The following is a 12258-nucleotide window of genomic DNA, read 5'->3' on the forward strand; positions in this document are numbered from 1 at the left end:
AGTGGAAAGATGCGCCCAGAATCTATTGCCTGAAATGCGTCCATATGCCCATGAATAGTGTACAGATTAACAACAGACGAGTTTACAAAGCTTCTTTTAAAAACAGAGTAGAATTTAGAATATGCTTACGAAGTGGATCTATGGCCTTAATTGGCTTGAGGGTTTCAATGAAGGTACTTCGTCCATACTGGTTTTCAGCAGCAACGCGGAAGAGATACTGAGTGCCTTCCATGAGGTATTTTGCTAATATACTGCGTTTCTTAGAGGAGGAGGAGATTGGTAACCACTGCGGAGAAGCGACATCTTTCCTTTCCACAATATAGTTGGTAATGACAGAACCACCATCGTCTTCAGGTTCCTTCCAAGTCAGGTAGCATGAGTCTTTTCTAACTTCACTGACCACTAGGTCCCTAGGAGGCCCAGGCTTGTCTGCAAAAAAATAATAATAAGAAGAATTAGCAAAACACATTTGATGGGTAAATTCAAGCTGTGTATAAATAAGGCTTTAAATTCAAGAAGTGATGAGAGGGCACAAAGAAAGAGTAAAAATGATTGATCACTTATGGGTATGAGTGCATGACTGTACAGAGAAAAACAACCTAGCACCTGAGGTTAGGAATAAAGAAGTAGTGGTTAGGAAGTTGGGTAAAGAAGGTCAACTGTGAAGAAGCATCTGGTGAAACAACTGATTGCTGCAAAGCTTCTAGGAATTTGCGTAATAGAGTAAATCTTGCTTAAAATTCTACAGCCAATAAAAAAGAAATGCTTGAGAATAGACCAATGGACAGGTAAAACAGATGTGTTAGGAACCAATGGGAAAATGCTTATTTGATCCATCTGAAACCTATAAAAAGGTAGGACACCGCTGCGTCAGTGTGACAGTTCTTTGACACCTTTGCTGTTCACCTGATCCAGCCCATCTTGTCTCCTCTCTCCTGTGACCCCAGATCCTAGTGACGGACAGCGGGAAGTAACCCTTGCTGTCTCCTACAGTGACATTGACACAGAGTAGGCTGTGCACGTGGTATGAAAAGCTTGCCATAGTGCAGGTAATTGTGGAGGTGAAGGAGAGGAGATAACATTCAGGAGGCTATGGCAGAAGCACTGTCATCCAACCAGCAAAATTGCATATTCAGAGCCCCATGCTGAAAGTATCATTTTGCAATCCACAATGTCATAGTCTTCAATGACTAATGCATTATGGTATATGGTGTTCTGGGGTGGGTTGTAGGGTTGGGTGTCTCTTCTTGTCTTGCATCACTCCTTTTGCCTGTGCCCTATTACACATTTCGTTTTGTTCATCTTGCAGTCTGTGTCTTGTCATTTGTTCTCCTGCCTTGTGCCACTGCCTATTTCTTTCTGTGTCCATTGCGCTTTGTTGTTTGTCCATTGTGCAACTCAAGTATTTTCATGTGTTGTTATTATGCATGTGTAGAATAACGTGGTAATTGAGGTATTTCCACATGTAGTTCCTTACACTAACAAACAATTTTACAACAGTGACTTTTTTCCTACTCAAATATTCTGAAATATTTAATCAGAGATTAAAAATAGAGTGGTTGGTTTGGCAATGTAAAATAAATAGAGTGATAGACACAAGTATGTAGATCTGGGCTTTTATGGAACTCCATCTCCATAAATCCACAATTACTTCCTTCATCATTTAAAAAAGCTTTAAAAACCATCATTTAAAATTGTTTTTAATCTCTCTGTTTGATTGTCAATGCCAAGTTTCAGCAAAGTTTTATATCCATGGCTCTAGAAATGCCTTCTATGCCGATTAAATTATATTTTTATGGATTCCGGTCTTTTATATATTTTTGAATGTTAAATTTTTGTTATAATCTTATATTATTGTATCTCTCTAGAACAGGGGTCCTCAAACTTTTTAAGTGGAGGGCCGATTCACAGTTCCTCAGACTGTTGGGGGCCCGGACTATGATGACATATTCTAAAATTAAGATTGTTGTTATTGTGTGCCTTCAAGTCATTTCAGACTTAGGTCAACTCTAGGTCTAAAGTTTAGGACAGAGGCCAGGTCAATGACCTTGGGGGTGCCATGGGCCTTAGTTTGGAGACCTCTGATCAAGACAATCTCATAAGACCGTAGGTAAGCAAAGAGACCTCCGAAGACCATCTAGATGGTCTCATAAGACCATAGGTAAGGAAAGGGACCCTCAAAGGCCATCTAGATGGTCTCATAGGACCATAGGCAAGGAAAGTGACCTCCAAAAGCCATCTAGATGGTCTCAAAAGGCCGTAGCTAAGCAAAGAGACCTTCAAAGACCATATAGATGATCCCATGAGACCATAGGTAAGCAAAAAGACCTCCAAAGACCAGGTAGACTTAGGTCAACCCTAAGTCTAAAAATTAGGGCAGGGGCCAGGTAAAAGACCTTGGAGGGCCACATCCGGCCCCCGGGCCTTAGTTTGGGGACCCCTGCTCTAGAATATACACGCATCTTCCTGATTTAGTGCTATAGATAAATTTATTTCTATCATCTATACTTGGTATGTTTTGTTTCCAAATAAAATTGTTAAAATAAGAAAATGAATTACCTAGAACAACAACTTTGACTGAGACAGTCTTTGATCCAGCTGGATTCTCCACAGTTAAAGAGTAAATTCCTCCATCTTCATGGGCAGTATTACGAACTTCCAGCTTACTGCCAACCTTTGTAACTTCAATGTCTGCTTTGTTAGAAACGTCCTTATCTTCCTTCTTCCAAGTCACCTTTGGGAATGGGATTCCTTTAATGATTGCACTGAGTCTCAGTGTATCTCCGGCTTTAACATGTTGTTCCCGTGCCATATTAGCATCCAGGATTAACTCAGGAGGCTCTGGAAAGTGAAATTGCATTTTTAGAAAACATGTCCTTTTTGTTCTTAAAAGACAAAGCAAACTTTGAATATGTTTTAGTGGATTTTAACTGATTTTTAACAATACTGTACGTTTAATTCTGTTTTATTGTTTGCATATTTGTATATTTTAAATTGTATGCTAATGCTTTTATCAAGAGAGATAAAGTGGGGTATAAATAAATATAATGATGATGATGATAAAATAATAATAATAATAATAATAATAATAATAATAATAATAATAATAATAATAATAACAATAGTATATTCTGCTTACCAAGTCTGTCCTTCACTTCCACTGGATCACGGACATAAGCTGCCTCTGATTCTCCTGCTGCATTGACTGCCATGACTCTGAATTTATATTTGGTCCCTTCAGTGAGGCCAATGACACTGAAATTTGTATTAGGGCAGGAATCAGCTGTATGATTGGCTTTTTTCCATTCCTCATCTCCAACCTTTTGGTATTCAATAATATAGCCTATAATCTTGCCTCCTCCATCATGACGTGGTGGTTGCCAGGACAAATCAACTGAGTTTTTGGTTTTATCCACTGCTTCAGGATTTATTGGTGGACTTGGTTTTACTGTTAAAAAAGTTAAATATGTATAACAAATCTAGAAATGATAACAATTGCTCTAAGAAAACATTACTAATATAATGGCATAAGATTAAATATTGAATAATATATACCAATGGGATCTTTAGCAAAGACTGGTTTCGATGGTGGGCTTGGATCCCCAACACCAATTTCATTTTCTGCTGCAACTCGGAATTCATATTCACAGCCTTCAAGAAGATCTGTTACCCTAAATTGTGTATCTGGGTAAATAAGTTCTCTGGTGACTCTTCCCCATCTATTAGACATTGTCTCCTTCTTCTCAAGTATGTAATTTGTTATTGGTTTTCCTCCATCACGTGGTCTGTTCCAGGTAACTAATGCAGAATCTTTAGTCACAGCCTTAATGATTGGTGCATCTGGTGCATCAGGAACACCTAAAGAAATAGCAGTTTAAAGTTTCAGATTAGTTTCATTTTAAAATGGGTATATGAAAATACAAGAAAAGTAGAAATATGACAGACAGATAATTAACATGAATGGATGAATAAACAACATACTGAAACGATCCTTGGCCTTCATTTCATCGGATTCTAGAGGATTGCTCATGCCATACATATTTTCAGCATAAATTCTAACAACATATTCTCTTCCCTCAAGTAATTTAGGGACTTTGCAGGTTGTTTTGACACTGGCTGATGTGACCGGCATCCAGACGTCTCTGTTTACATCTCTCTTCTCAATAATGTAATTTGTAATTGGACTGCCACCATCATCCAAGGGAGGTTTCCAGGAGATAACAAAATGATCTTTATGGACTTCATCAAAAATAACAGGGCCAACTGGAGGTTGAGGGCGGTCTGTTTAAAATCAAAACAAAGATATATGCTGTTTTTGAAAATAGTAATTAACAAACTAAGAGTCCCAGCAAACACAGAATACAGCAGATTCAGACCATTACATACAAGTATTTGTGTTGTTTTAATGGAAATATATTCAATAGTGTTTATAGTTTGGGAGCTACACATATAGAATAACTTGCTGGTAGATAGCTCAGATGGAGTACAGGGGCATAGTAAATACTTACATCCCAACTTCATATATTTGGGAGTTGTAGTTTGATGAGTAGAGAAGGCTGCAATTCCCATGATTCCATAGTATCTAGCCAGGACAGTTAAATTAGTGGTGAACTGCATTAATTTCTTAGATCAGTGGGTCTCAAACTAGGGTCCCCAGATGTTTTTGGTCTTCAACTCCCAGAAATCCTAACAGCTAGTAAACTGGCTGGGATTTCTGGGAGTTGTAGGTCAAAAACATCTGGGGACCCCAGGTTGAGAACCACTGCCTTAGATGGACCCCTACTTATTCTTATTCACTGCATCCCCACCCCCATAAACCATTCTGGAATTAACCCATTAGCTTTGCCTGACAGTTTTGGATGATTTGTAGCTTGGTGAGGCATCAGCTCTCTTTGGCAGAGAAGGTTAAAACTACCACTCTCATGTTTCCATAGCATTGAACCATGATAGTTAAAGTGGTTTCAAACTGCATCCATTCTATAGTGTAGATGAGCCCTATGTAAGTGCCCCCCTGCCCCCCGTGCCATAAGTACACAGGTCCCTACAGGACACATTGGTTTATAATGTTAATATTAACTCATTTGTGAGGTGATGTCCCTTACAGCTCTTATTCACTATAAAGAATATATTATCATACTGAAACATTACTTACCAACTACAGTCACTTGACAGAGGCCTTTTCTTGATCCTGAACTGTTTTCTACAACAACACAGTATTTGCCTGAATCTTCACGAGTAGATTTTAATATCCCTAGACAAAGAGTTGTTGGTGTAGTCTGGATCTTTGTTCGCTTGTCTTCTTTCACTGTAATGTCATCTTTAAGCCAAGTGACCTTTGGTGCTGGTTTGCCTGAGTAACGGCCAGTTAGACTGAAAGCTTCTCCTACGCGGACAGTGAGCTTCTCCCTGATATCAAGTTCAAGTTGTGGAGGAGCTAAAAGTATGATTGGGAAAAAAGAAAGGGGAAAAAAAGGAGTCAGTTATAGCAATAAAAAAAATGGAGAACAAATGCATTTCAATGTCTTTGTTATTTCCGCAACTAAAACATACCGATTTCATCTTTGCATGTAATGGGCTTTGTACAGAATGAAGGCTTGCCTTGACCCACAATGTTACAAGCACTGACACGATATTCATACGTGTCACCTTCCTTGAGTCCTTCAATTGTGTATTTCCTGTCAAGCATTTTTTCTTTTGTAACTCTAGAAAATTTCTCTTTTCCAATAAGACGACTTTCCAAAACATACATAGTGATGTCAGCTCCTCCATTGTATTTTGGTGGATTCCAGGTCAGCGACACGGAATCTTTTGTTACGGCTTTTACTTCAAGATCCTCAGGCCTCTCGGGCACAGCTGGAAATAAAAATAAGGCATAGTAAAGACATTTTGTATCATCGTGGTCTCGAGTAAGACCAGGCATATTTTGTTTTAATTATTGACGATAAAACAAAACAACAACAAAAGCATACTTATTGGATCTCTGATCAAAAGCTCCTGGGTTGTCTCCACAAATGGCCCCATGCCAATGATGTTCTCAGCAGCAATCCGGAAGAAATATGCTTTGCCCTCAATCAGGCCCTGAACCGTAGCATTCTGTCTGGTGACTGTGTATGTTACTGGTGTCCAAGCCCTGTGATCCGCTTCACGCTTTTCAATTATGTAGTTGGTGACAGCCGAGCCACCATCATCTTCAGGAGAAAACCAGGTAAGCTTGCAAGAGTCACTGGTCAGATTTTCAGTAAGGAATGGAATACCAACTGGACCGGGTACATCTGTGAAAAGAAATAACATTCAAATGCAGCATTTAAGATGAAAATTTACATTGGCCTACTTCAGACCTAAATAAAATATATCAAAAATGTTCAACTTTTACTGCTTACCTAGCACATCAACGATGATAGCCTTCTTTCTTTCCCCGCCGGCATTTTTAGCAAGAAGAGTGTAGACACCCTGGTGACTTCTCTTGCAGTTCTTTATGACCATGGAAGAACTTATAACGGTTTCTTCAATTTTAGCCTCTTCTGGCAGACCTCTTTCATCCTTGGTCCAGGAAATTGCTGGAGGTGGCTTTCCTGAGACATAAGCTATGATGCGGATTACTCCACCGGCATGAACCACAATTCTGTCTTTCACATGAGCATCCAAGTGAAGGTCAGGAGCAACTGTAGAAAGAAACAGTGTGTTTTATAGACAGGATTCTGTTTTTCTGTTTTAACTTTGTTCTTTTAACCAACCAAGAAATAAAAGAGAATTAATGATAGCAAATACCTATTCTGTCCTTTATTTCAATGACTTCAGTAACTTCTCCAGGCTCTCCAATACCAGCAGCATTTATTGCTCTGACTCTAAATCTATAGAATCCACCTTCTTTTAATCCCGCGAGAACAAACTTGGTTCCTCTTATTTCTTTATCTTTTGCCTGAAAGTGTAAAGAATTGGTGAGTCTCCTAATATATATATATATATATACACACACACACATACACACACACACGAATTCATGAGCAATGCTCTAAAATGGACGCATTAAACAATAGAATGGGTTTCATTCCTTGACATCATAATTGCCTAGTACAGTGAGACACTGTGGAGTTGGGAAACAAGAAAATGTATTCTGCTGGGGAAATATGGAATACAGTGCTATCTTTCCTTTTCTCTGTTTCTCTTTCTTCCATGTTAACTCTTGGTACCTTATCAAGCTGCCTATCAGAATTTGCGTGGACAAGGTGACACAGCTCCAAAAAGAATACAACACATCGATTTGGAACAGAAAAGGCCACAACTTTATTGGTTACAGCTACAAATGACGTTAGCTCAAAATGCATGAATCTGGATCAGACATCTACCACCTGCCTGTTGATCAATGAACTGAAATATCCAGCCCACTGTCAGAAACCTGTCACATGACAAGGGTAAGTGCCCATGGGAGTAACCTGCTCCATAGCCCAACTTCCTCTGCTACCAAGGAGTGCAAATAGACATCTGTCCCCAAATTTATTATTTAATCAAGTTTTAAGTACCTTAATGTATTTTAAGTATTACAGGAGTGTTAGGATAGGAATTTGTGATTATTGTGTTGTTGTATATTTGTCTTCTACTGTTGATGTGGTCAGAGGACTAATCAGTAAACTAATCTATCTATCTGTCCCCTGGACTGATCCAGACCTGCCTACCCTGGGTACCCTCTGAGCTTCCCAGGGGGACCTCCATACCCAGTGCCACTGCCTATGGGGCATAGATAGATGATAAATAGATAGATAGGCACAATTTTACCAACCTTTTCCCATTCTTCTTTCCCTTCTTCTTTAAATTCAACAATGTAACCAGTGACTTTAGAGCCACCATCTTTTAGTGGTGGGACCCATTCAAGATCAACGGATGATTTTGTCCAGTCAGTAACTTTTGGAATTGGAGGACCAGGTGGTGCTGAAAAATATCATCAGGTATTGTTATTAGCATTTCTGTTTAAATAGAACATTTCTGTACCAGCTTTTGGCATTATTAAAAGCTGAAAAGTAAATAAATTCAAATACTAACCAATAGGATCTCTTGCTTTTGTTGGATCAGATGGCAAGCTTGGACCACCCACACCTGCAGCATTAATAGCATACACACGGAACTGATAATCGGAGCCTTCAATAAGGCCAGTTACTTTGTAGGAAACTCCCAGTGTCATAGGTCTAATTGGATCACGGTTAACCCTTGTCCATCTCTTTGCAGTGGTCTCTTTGCGTTCGAGCCAATAACCTGTCACAGGAGAACCTCCATCGTATTCTGGTTCCTCCCAGTTGACAGTCATGGAGTCGTGTGTGACGCTGCTAACGGTTGGTTTATCACAAATTCCAGGAACAGCTAGGAAAGAATATTGAGAGAAATATTAGGCAAAACATCAAAAACTTTATTTAATGTTGCTTGTCTATGTATGGCACACTATGCTGTAGTTTTCTTTTAGATCTGTTTTTCTCTGTTAGATCTGTTACCGCCTCAATAGGCAGTCAACTGATCATTTCCTTTGAATGTTGCAGCACACTGAAACTACAGAAGAAAAAGGTTGTTCCATCACTCCTGTACTCCTTTGTCTTCCTCGCTTCTTTCCTCATTGTCATTGAATTGAAGAGTATATTAAATGCCACCCAAAATGGTATACAGTGCAGGATCTTCCTACATTATCTAAAATCACATATTTTGAGATAAAACTGAATAAGAATTAAACAAAGAGGATCTATTTATGAATTGCTATTAACATTACTGTAGGTATTTGAACCCAATAATTTATCATTTATAACTATATTCGTAATTAATTTCATTCTCTACATTTTTGCATTGCCTGTTATTTTAGACAATTATATGCTTACTGAAAAGATTTCTTGCTATTTCAGGTTCACTATCAAGAGGTTCCCCAATGCCGTATTTGTTCTGCGCCATTATGCGGAAGACGTATTCATGACCTTCTAGCAGTTTGGGTACTGTGAAGAGGCATTCCTTGGGTTCATTGGTAACGGGGACCCAAGTCCTTCTGTTTGCTTCCCGTTTTTCAATAACATAGTTAGTTATTTTGGAGCCACCATCATCTTTCGGGGGAAGCCAAGACAATGTCATATGATCTCCTGAAATTGCTTCAAATTTAATGGGCCCTTCTGGTGGTCCTGGGCGACCTGAAAAATGCATTTTATAAAATATTAGTTGGTGTCACATAACAAATAGTAAAATGGATTGCCAAAGCCAAAAGCTGCTAATAATATTTACCCAGAACGTTTAGCCTCATCTCCTTTGAGTCTGTTCCAAAATTATTCACTGCAGTTATAGTGTAGAGACCTGTATCCTTTCTGCGAGATTGTTGTATCAGTAAAGTACAAGAGTCTTCAGCTACAATCTTATTGACATGTTGGTCATATAGAACGGGCAATTTGTCCTCAGGCTTCTTTGGTGGAGCTTTAACCCAAGTAAGAGTAGGGAAGGGCACACCCTTTATTTTGGCTATTATTTTAATATCTGTTCCTTCTTCTACTTCCATAAACTCTTTCAGTTCAATAGCTGGAGGACCTGCAAGTAAAAACAAGGAAATTATTGTCAATACAAAGAGCAAGGGACTCAGAATGTATTCAACTGTATTTCAAAGTGAAATTATTATTTTCCAAATTTACATGTCTGGTCTTTGACAATAATTGGTCCAACAGTAGCTGATGGTCTGCTTGGGCCGGCTTCGTTTACTGCTTTCACTCTGAATTCATATTCATCGCCTTCTTTAAGATCTTCCACTGTAAACTTTGTTTCTTCCACATCACGTCTATTGCATTGTCTCCAGGCTTCTTTTCCTTCACCTGTACGATCCCAGCGGAGGCACTCAATATTATAATGTGTCACAGGAGCACCGCCATCATTCTTTGGAGGTTTCCATGTCAAGCTCACTGTGTTCTTAGTTACAAGGCCAATCTTGAGTTTGATAGGTGGGTCAGGAGGATCTTTAAAAAAAAAACAAAGGGGTATAAGTGTATTTCTAAATTCTAGCATATTTAGTAAAAACAATTGTTCCACTTTGATTTAACTCACGGATTGGATCCCTTGCTGTGGTCCTTTGAATGGTATCTGCTGGGGGCCCAATACCAAAACGGTTTTCTGCGCGTACACGGAAGAAATACTGTTGCCCGGCTATGAGATCAGGAATAATTAATGATGTGCCAGCACAATTTGCATTAACTTTTGTCCAGGCTTTCCCTTCAACTGTTCTTTTCTCAATAATATAGTTTCTGATTCTGTCTCCACCATCATTGTCTGGCATTTTCCATGAGAGTTTACAGTTGCATCTTGTTATATCACTTACTTTCAGGTCCTTTGGTGGGCCCGGAACATCTATTAATTGGCAAAAATAATAGAAGAATTATTATATAGCTGTCTTTAAATTATATTAACTGAACAGGTGCAAACAATAAGATTTATTCATCTTACCGAGGACATTCACTCTGATATTTACAGTTTTCTGTCCTGCTTTATTCTTTGCTGTAATGCTATATTTTCCAGAATGACCTCTGTTACATTCAGGGATAGTAATAACTGAAGTGGTATCAGTTGATTCCACCTACACAAAATAATAAAAAATATAAATAAAGATTCAAATATTTTAATCTTAAGTGATTAGCAGTACAAAAATCGATACATTCAAATACAAACTATTTCTTACCACAGCATCTTCAGGTACATTATGTCCATCCTTTAAATAGAGGAGAAAAGGTAAGCATTAGAGATTTAAATAGATTGTTCTAGATTGTAAACGCTCTTTATCTTTTCATTACTTACTTTAGCAGCTTTCTTTGCTTCTCCTTCAAATTCCCAAGTTGTTTTAGGAACTGGGCGTCCTTTAATAATTGCAGGAATTCTGATTGTTGTGCCATTTCTACATGAGAGGAAGTCTTGTGCTCCGACATCAATGAATATTTCAGGCTCTTCTGCAAGATACAAATAATATAATCAAAATTCACTTAGCTATCCAGATAATTAATCTAAACTGTACATTATCTAGTGAAGTAAATGCAGATGTCTGAATAGTAATTGATTGGTTTACAAGGTTGATATGGTATTTCTTTCATTTGCAGTGTTTCTAGAACAGTTTATTAGAGTAGGATACAATACTTCATCAACATAAATTATAATACACCATAGGACATTAAAATGACATTATATTTAAATCCTGTTAAACTAATATCACATCAGCACTAAGTGGGCTTCTACAGGGAGGGATTCTATAAGTAAGTGCCACCACTGAAAAGGCTCTTTTTATTTGGTCATTATCTGCTTTATCCCACATAGCACGGGCACATGTAAGAGAGCATCTATAGATGGCTTTAACAAATTGATTACTTTGCAACTATATAATGCTGGTAGCAATTTCTGCATTTCAGTTCTCATACCCTCTGTCTTTTGCATTTTTGTCACTACCATTTTTTTCAGACTGTGTGCTGGAAAGCACTACTGGAAAAAGAATTAGCAATCTCTGAAGTGAGAGTAGACACCATCATCTCAAGCTCCATCTCCATCTACTGCCCTTTTGTTAGTAGCTCTGTTCCTGTCTCTGTCTCAGGATGAAATTTGAAGACAGCTCCTATACTTTTAATGGTTATATCGATGAGGGATTTCACTAGATGCTGCTTGGTACCTAGTTATATAACAAACAGGATGTGCTGAAATCATATACAAAACTATCGAAGGAGCTAATTCCAGTTTTCACTTTGGCAACCCAATGCAGATTGATTATCTATCTGTCTATCTTCGTACAGTAGACCAGGTATTTTCAGTTCTCCCACTGAGGTCTTGAAAGTAGAAAGTCTGTGTACCTCTACTTAGTATTTCCAGGATTCCTTACCTTGAATTTCCTTGCATGGTATTTCTCCAGTAGCAAGACTTGGTTCAGATTCTCCTGCAGCATTTACAGCCTTTACTCTAAATCTGTACTTTCTCAGCTCTTTCAGGTTGGGTACAACACATTCGCAGGTAGGGAACAGCTTGTCTGGCTCATTCACGCTCTTCCAATCCAAACTACCTTCTTCTTGCATTTCAACAATATATCCTTTAATCGGACTGCCGCCATCTTTTTGTGGAGGTTTCCATGCAAGAGATATGCTTGACTTTGTTCTGTCTTTGACGTCTGGGCATGATGGTGCACCGGGAGGAACTATTGAACAAAATATTCTGCATTAGAATTTACATACTGCATCACAATCTTCAATGAAGTAAAAGCAAAGCCTAGTTATACATTAAATAGTA

At 38.4% G+C, this 12258-nt stretch overlaps 1 protein-coding gene across 1 annotated transcript in view; it reads right to left on the reverse strand.

The window, feature by feature from the left end:
- The window catches only part of ttn (titin), a 331374-nt gene that overhangs the window by 71508 nt on the left and 247608 nt on the right, over positions 1 to 12258 (reverse strand). Inside the window, exons 206-225 of the mRNA XM_062969136.1 lie at positions 11858 to 12166; positions 10795 to 10943; positions 10679 to 10708; positions 10447 to 10576; positions 10051 to 10350; positions 9645 to 9962; positions 9247 to 9543; positions 8856 to 9155; positions 8038 to 8352; positions 7778 to 7926; positions 6769 to 6919; positions 6381 to 6662; positions 5970 to 6272; positions 5551 to 5853; positions 5153 to 5434; positions 3982 to 4281; positions 3556 to 3858; positions 3140 to 3448; positions 2560 to 2841; positions 130 to 429 (exon numbers count right to left, since the gene is read on the reverse strand). Of these exons, the coding sequence (XP_062825206.1) occupies positions 130 to 429; positions 2560 to 2841; positions 3140 to 3448; positions 3556 to 3858; positions 3982 to 4281; positions 5153 to 5434; positions 5551 to 5853; positions 5970 to 6272; positions 6381 to 6662; positions 6769 to 6919; positions 7778 to 7926; positions 8038 to 8352; positions 8856 to 9155; positions 9247 to 9543; positions 9645 to 9962; positions 10051 to 10350; positions 10447 to 10576; positions 10679 to 10708; positions 10795 to 10943; positions 11858 to 12166 (5112 nt within the window). The remainder of the gene's footprint in view (positions 1 to 129; positions 430 to 2559; positions 2842 to 3139; positions 3449 to 3555; positions 3859 to 3981; positions 4282 to 5152; positions 5435 to 5550; positions 5854 to 5969; positions 6273 to 6380; positions 6663 to 6768; positions 6920 to 7777; positions 7927 to 8037; positions 8353 to 8855; positions 9156 to 9246; positions 9544 to 9644; positions 9963 to 10050; positions 10351 to 10446; positions 10577 to 10678; positions 10709 to 10794; positions 10944 to 11857; positions 12167 to 12258) is intronic.

The sequence above is a fragment of the Anolis carolinensis genome, chromosome 1 (assembly GCF_035594765.1).
Source record: "Anolis carolinensis isolate JA03-04 chromosome 1, rAnoCar3.1.pri, whole genome shotgun sequence".
Taxonomy (NCBI): domain Eukaryota; kingdom Metazoa; phylum Chordata; class Lepidosauria; order Squamata; family Dactyloidae; genus Anolis; species Anolis carolinensis.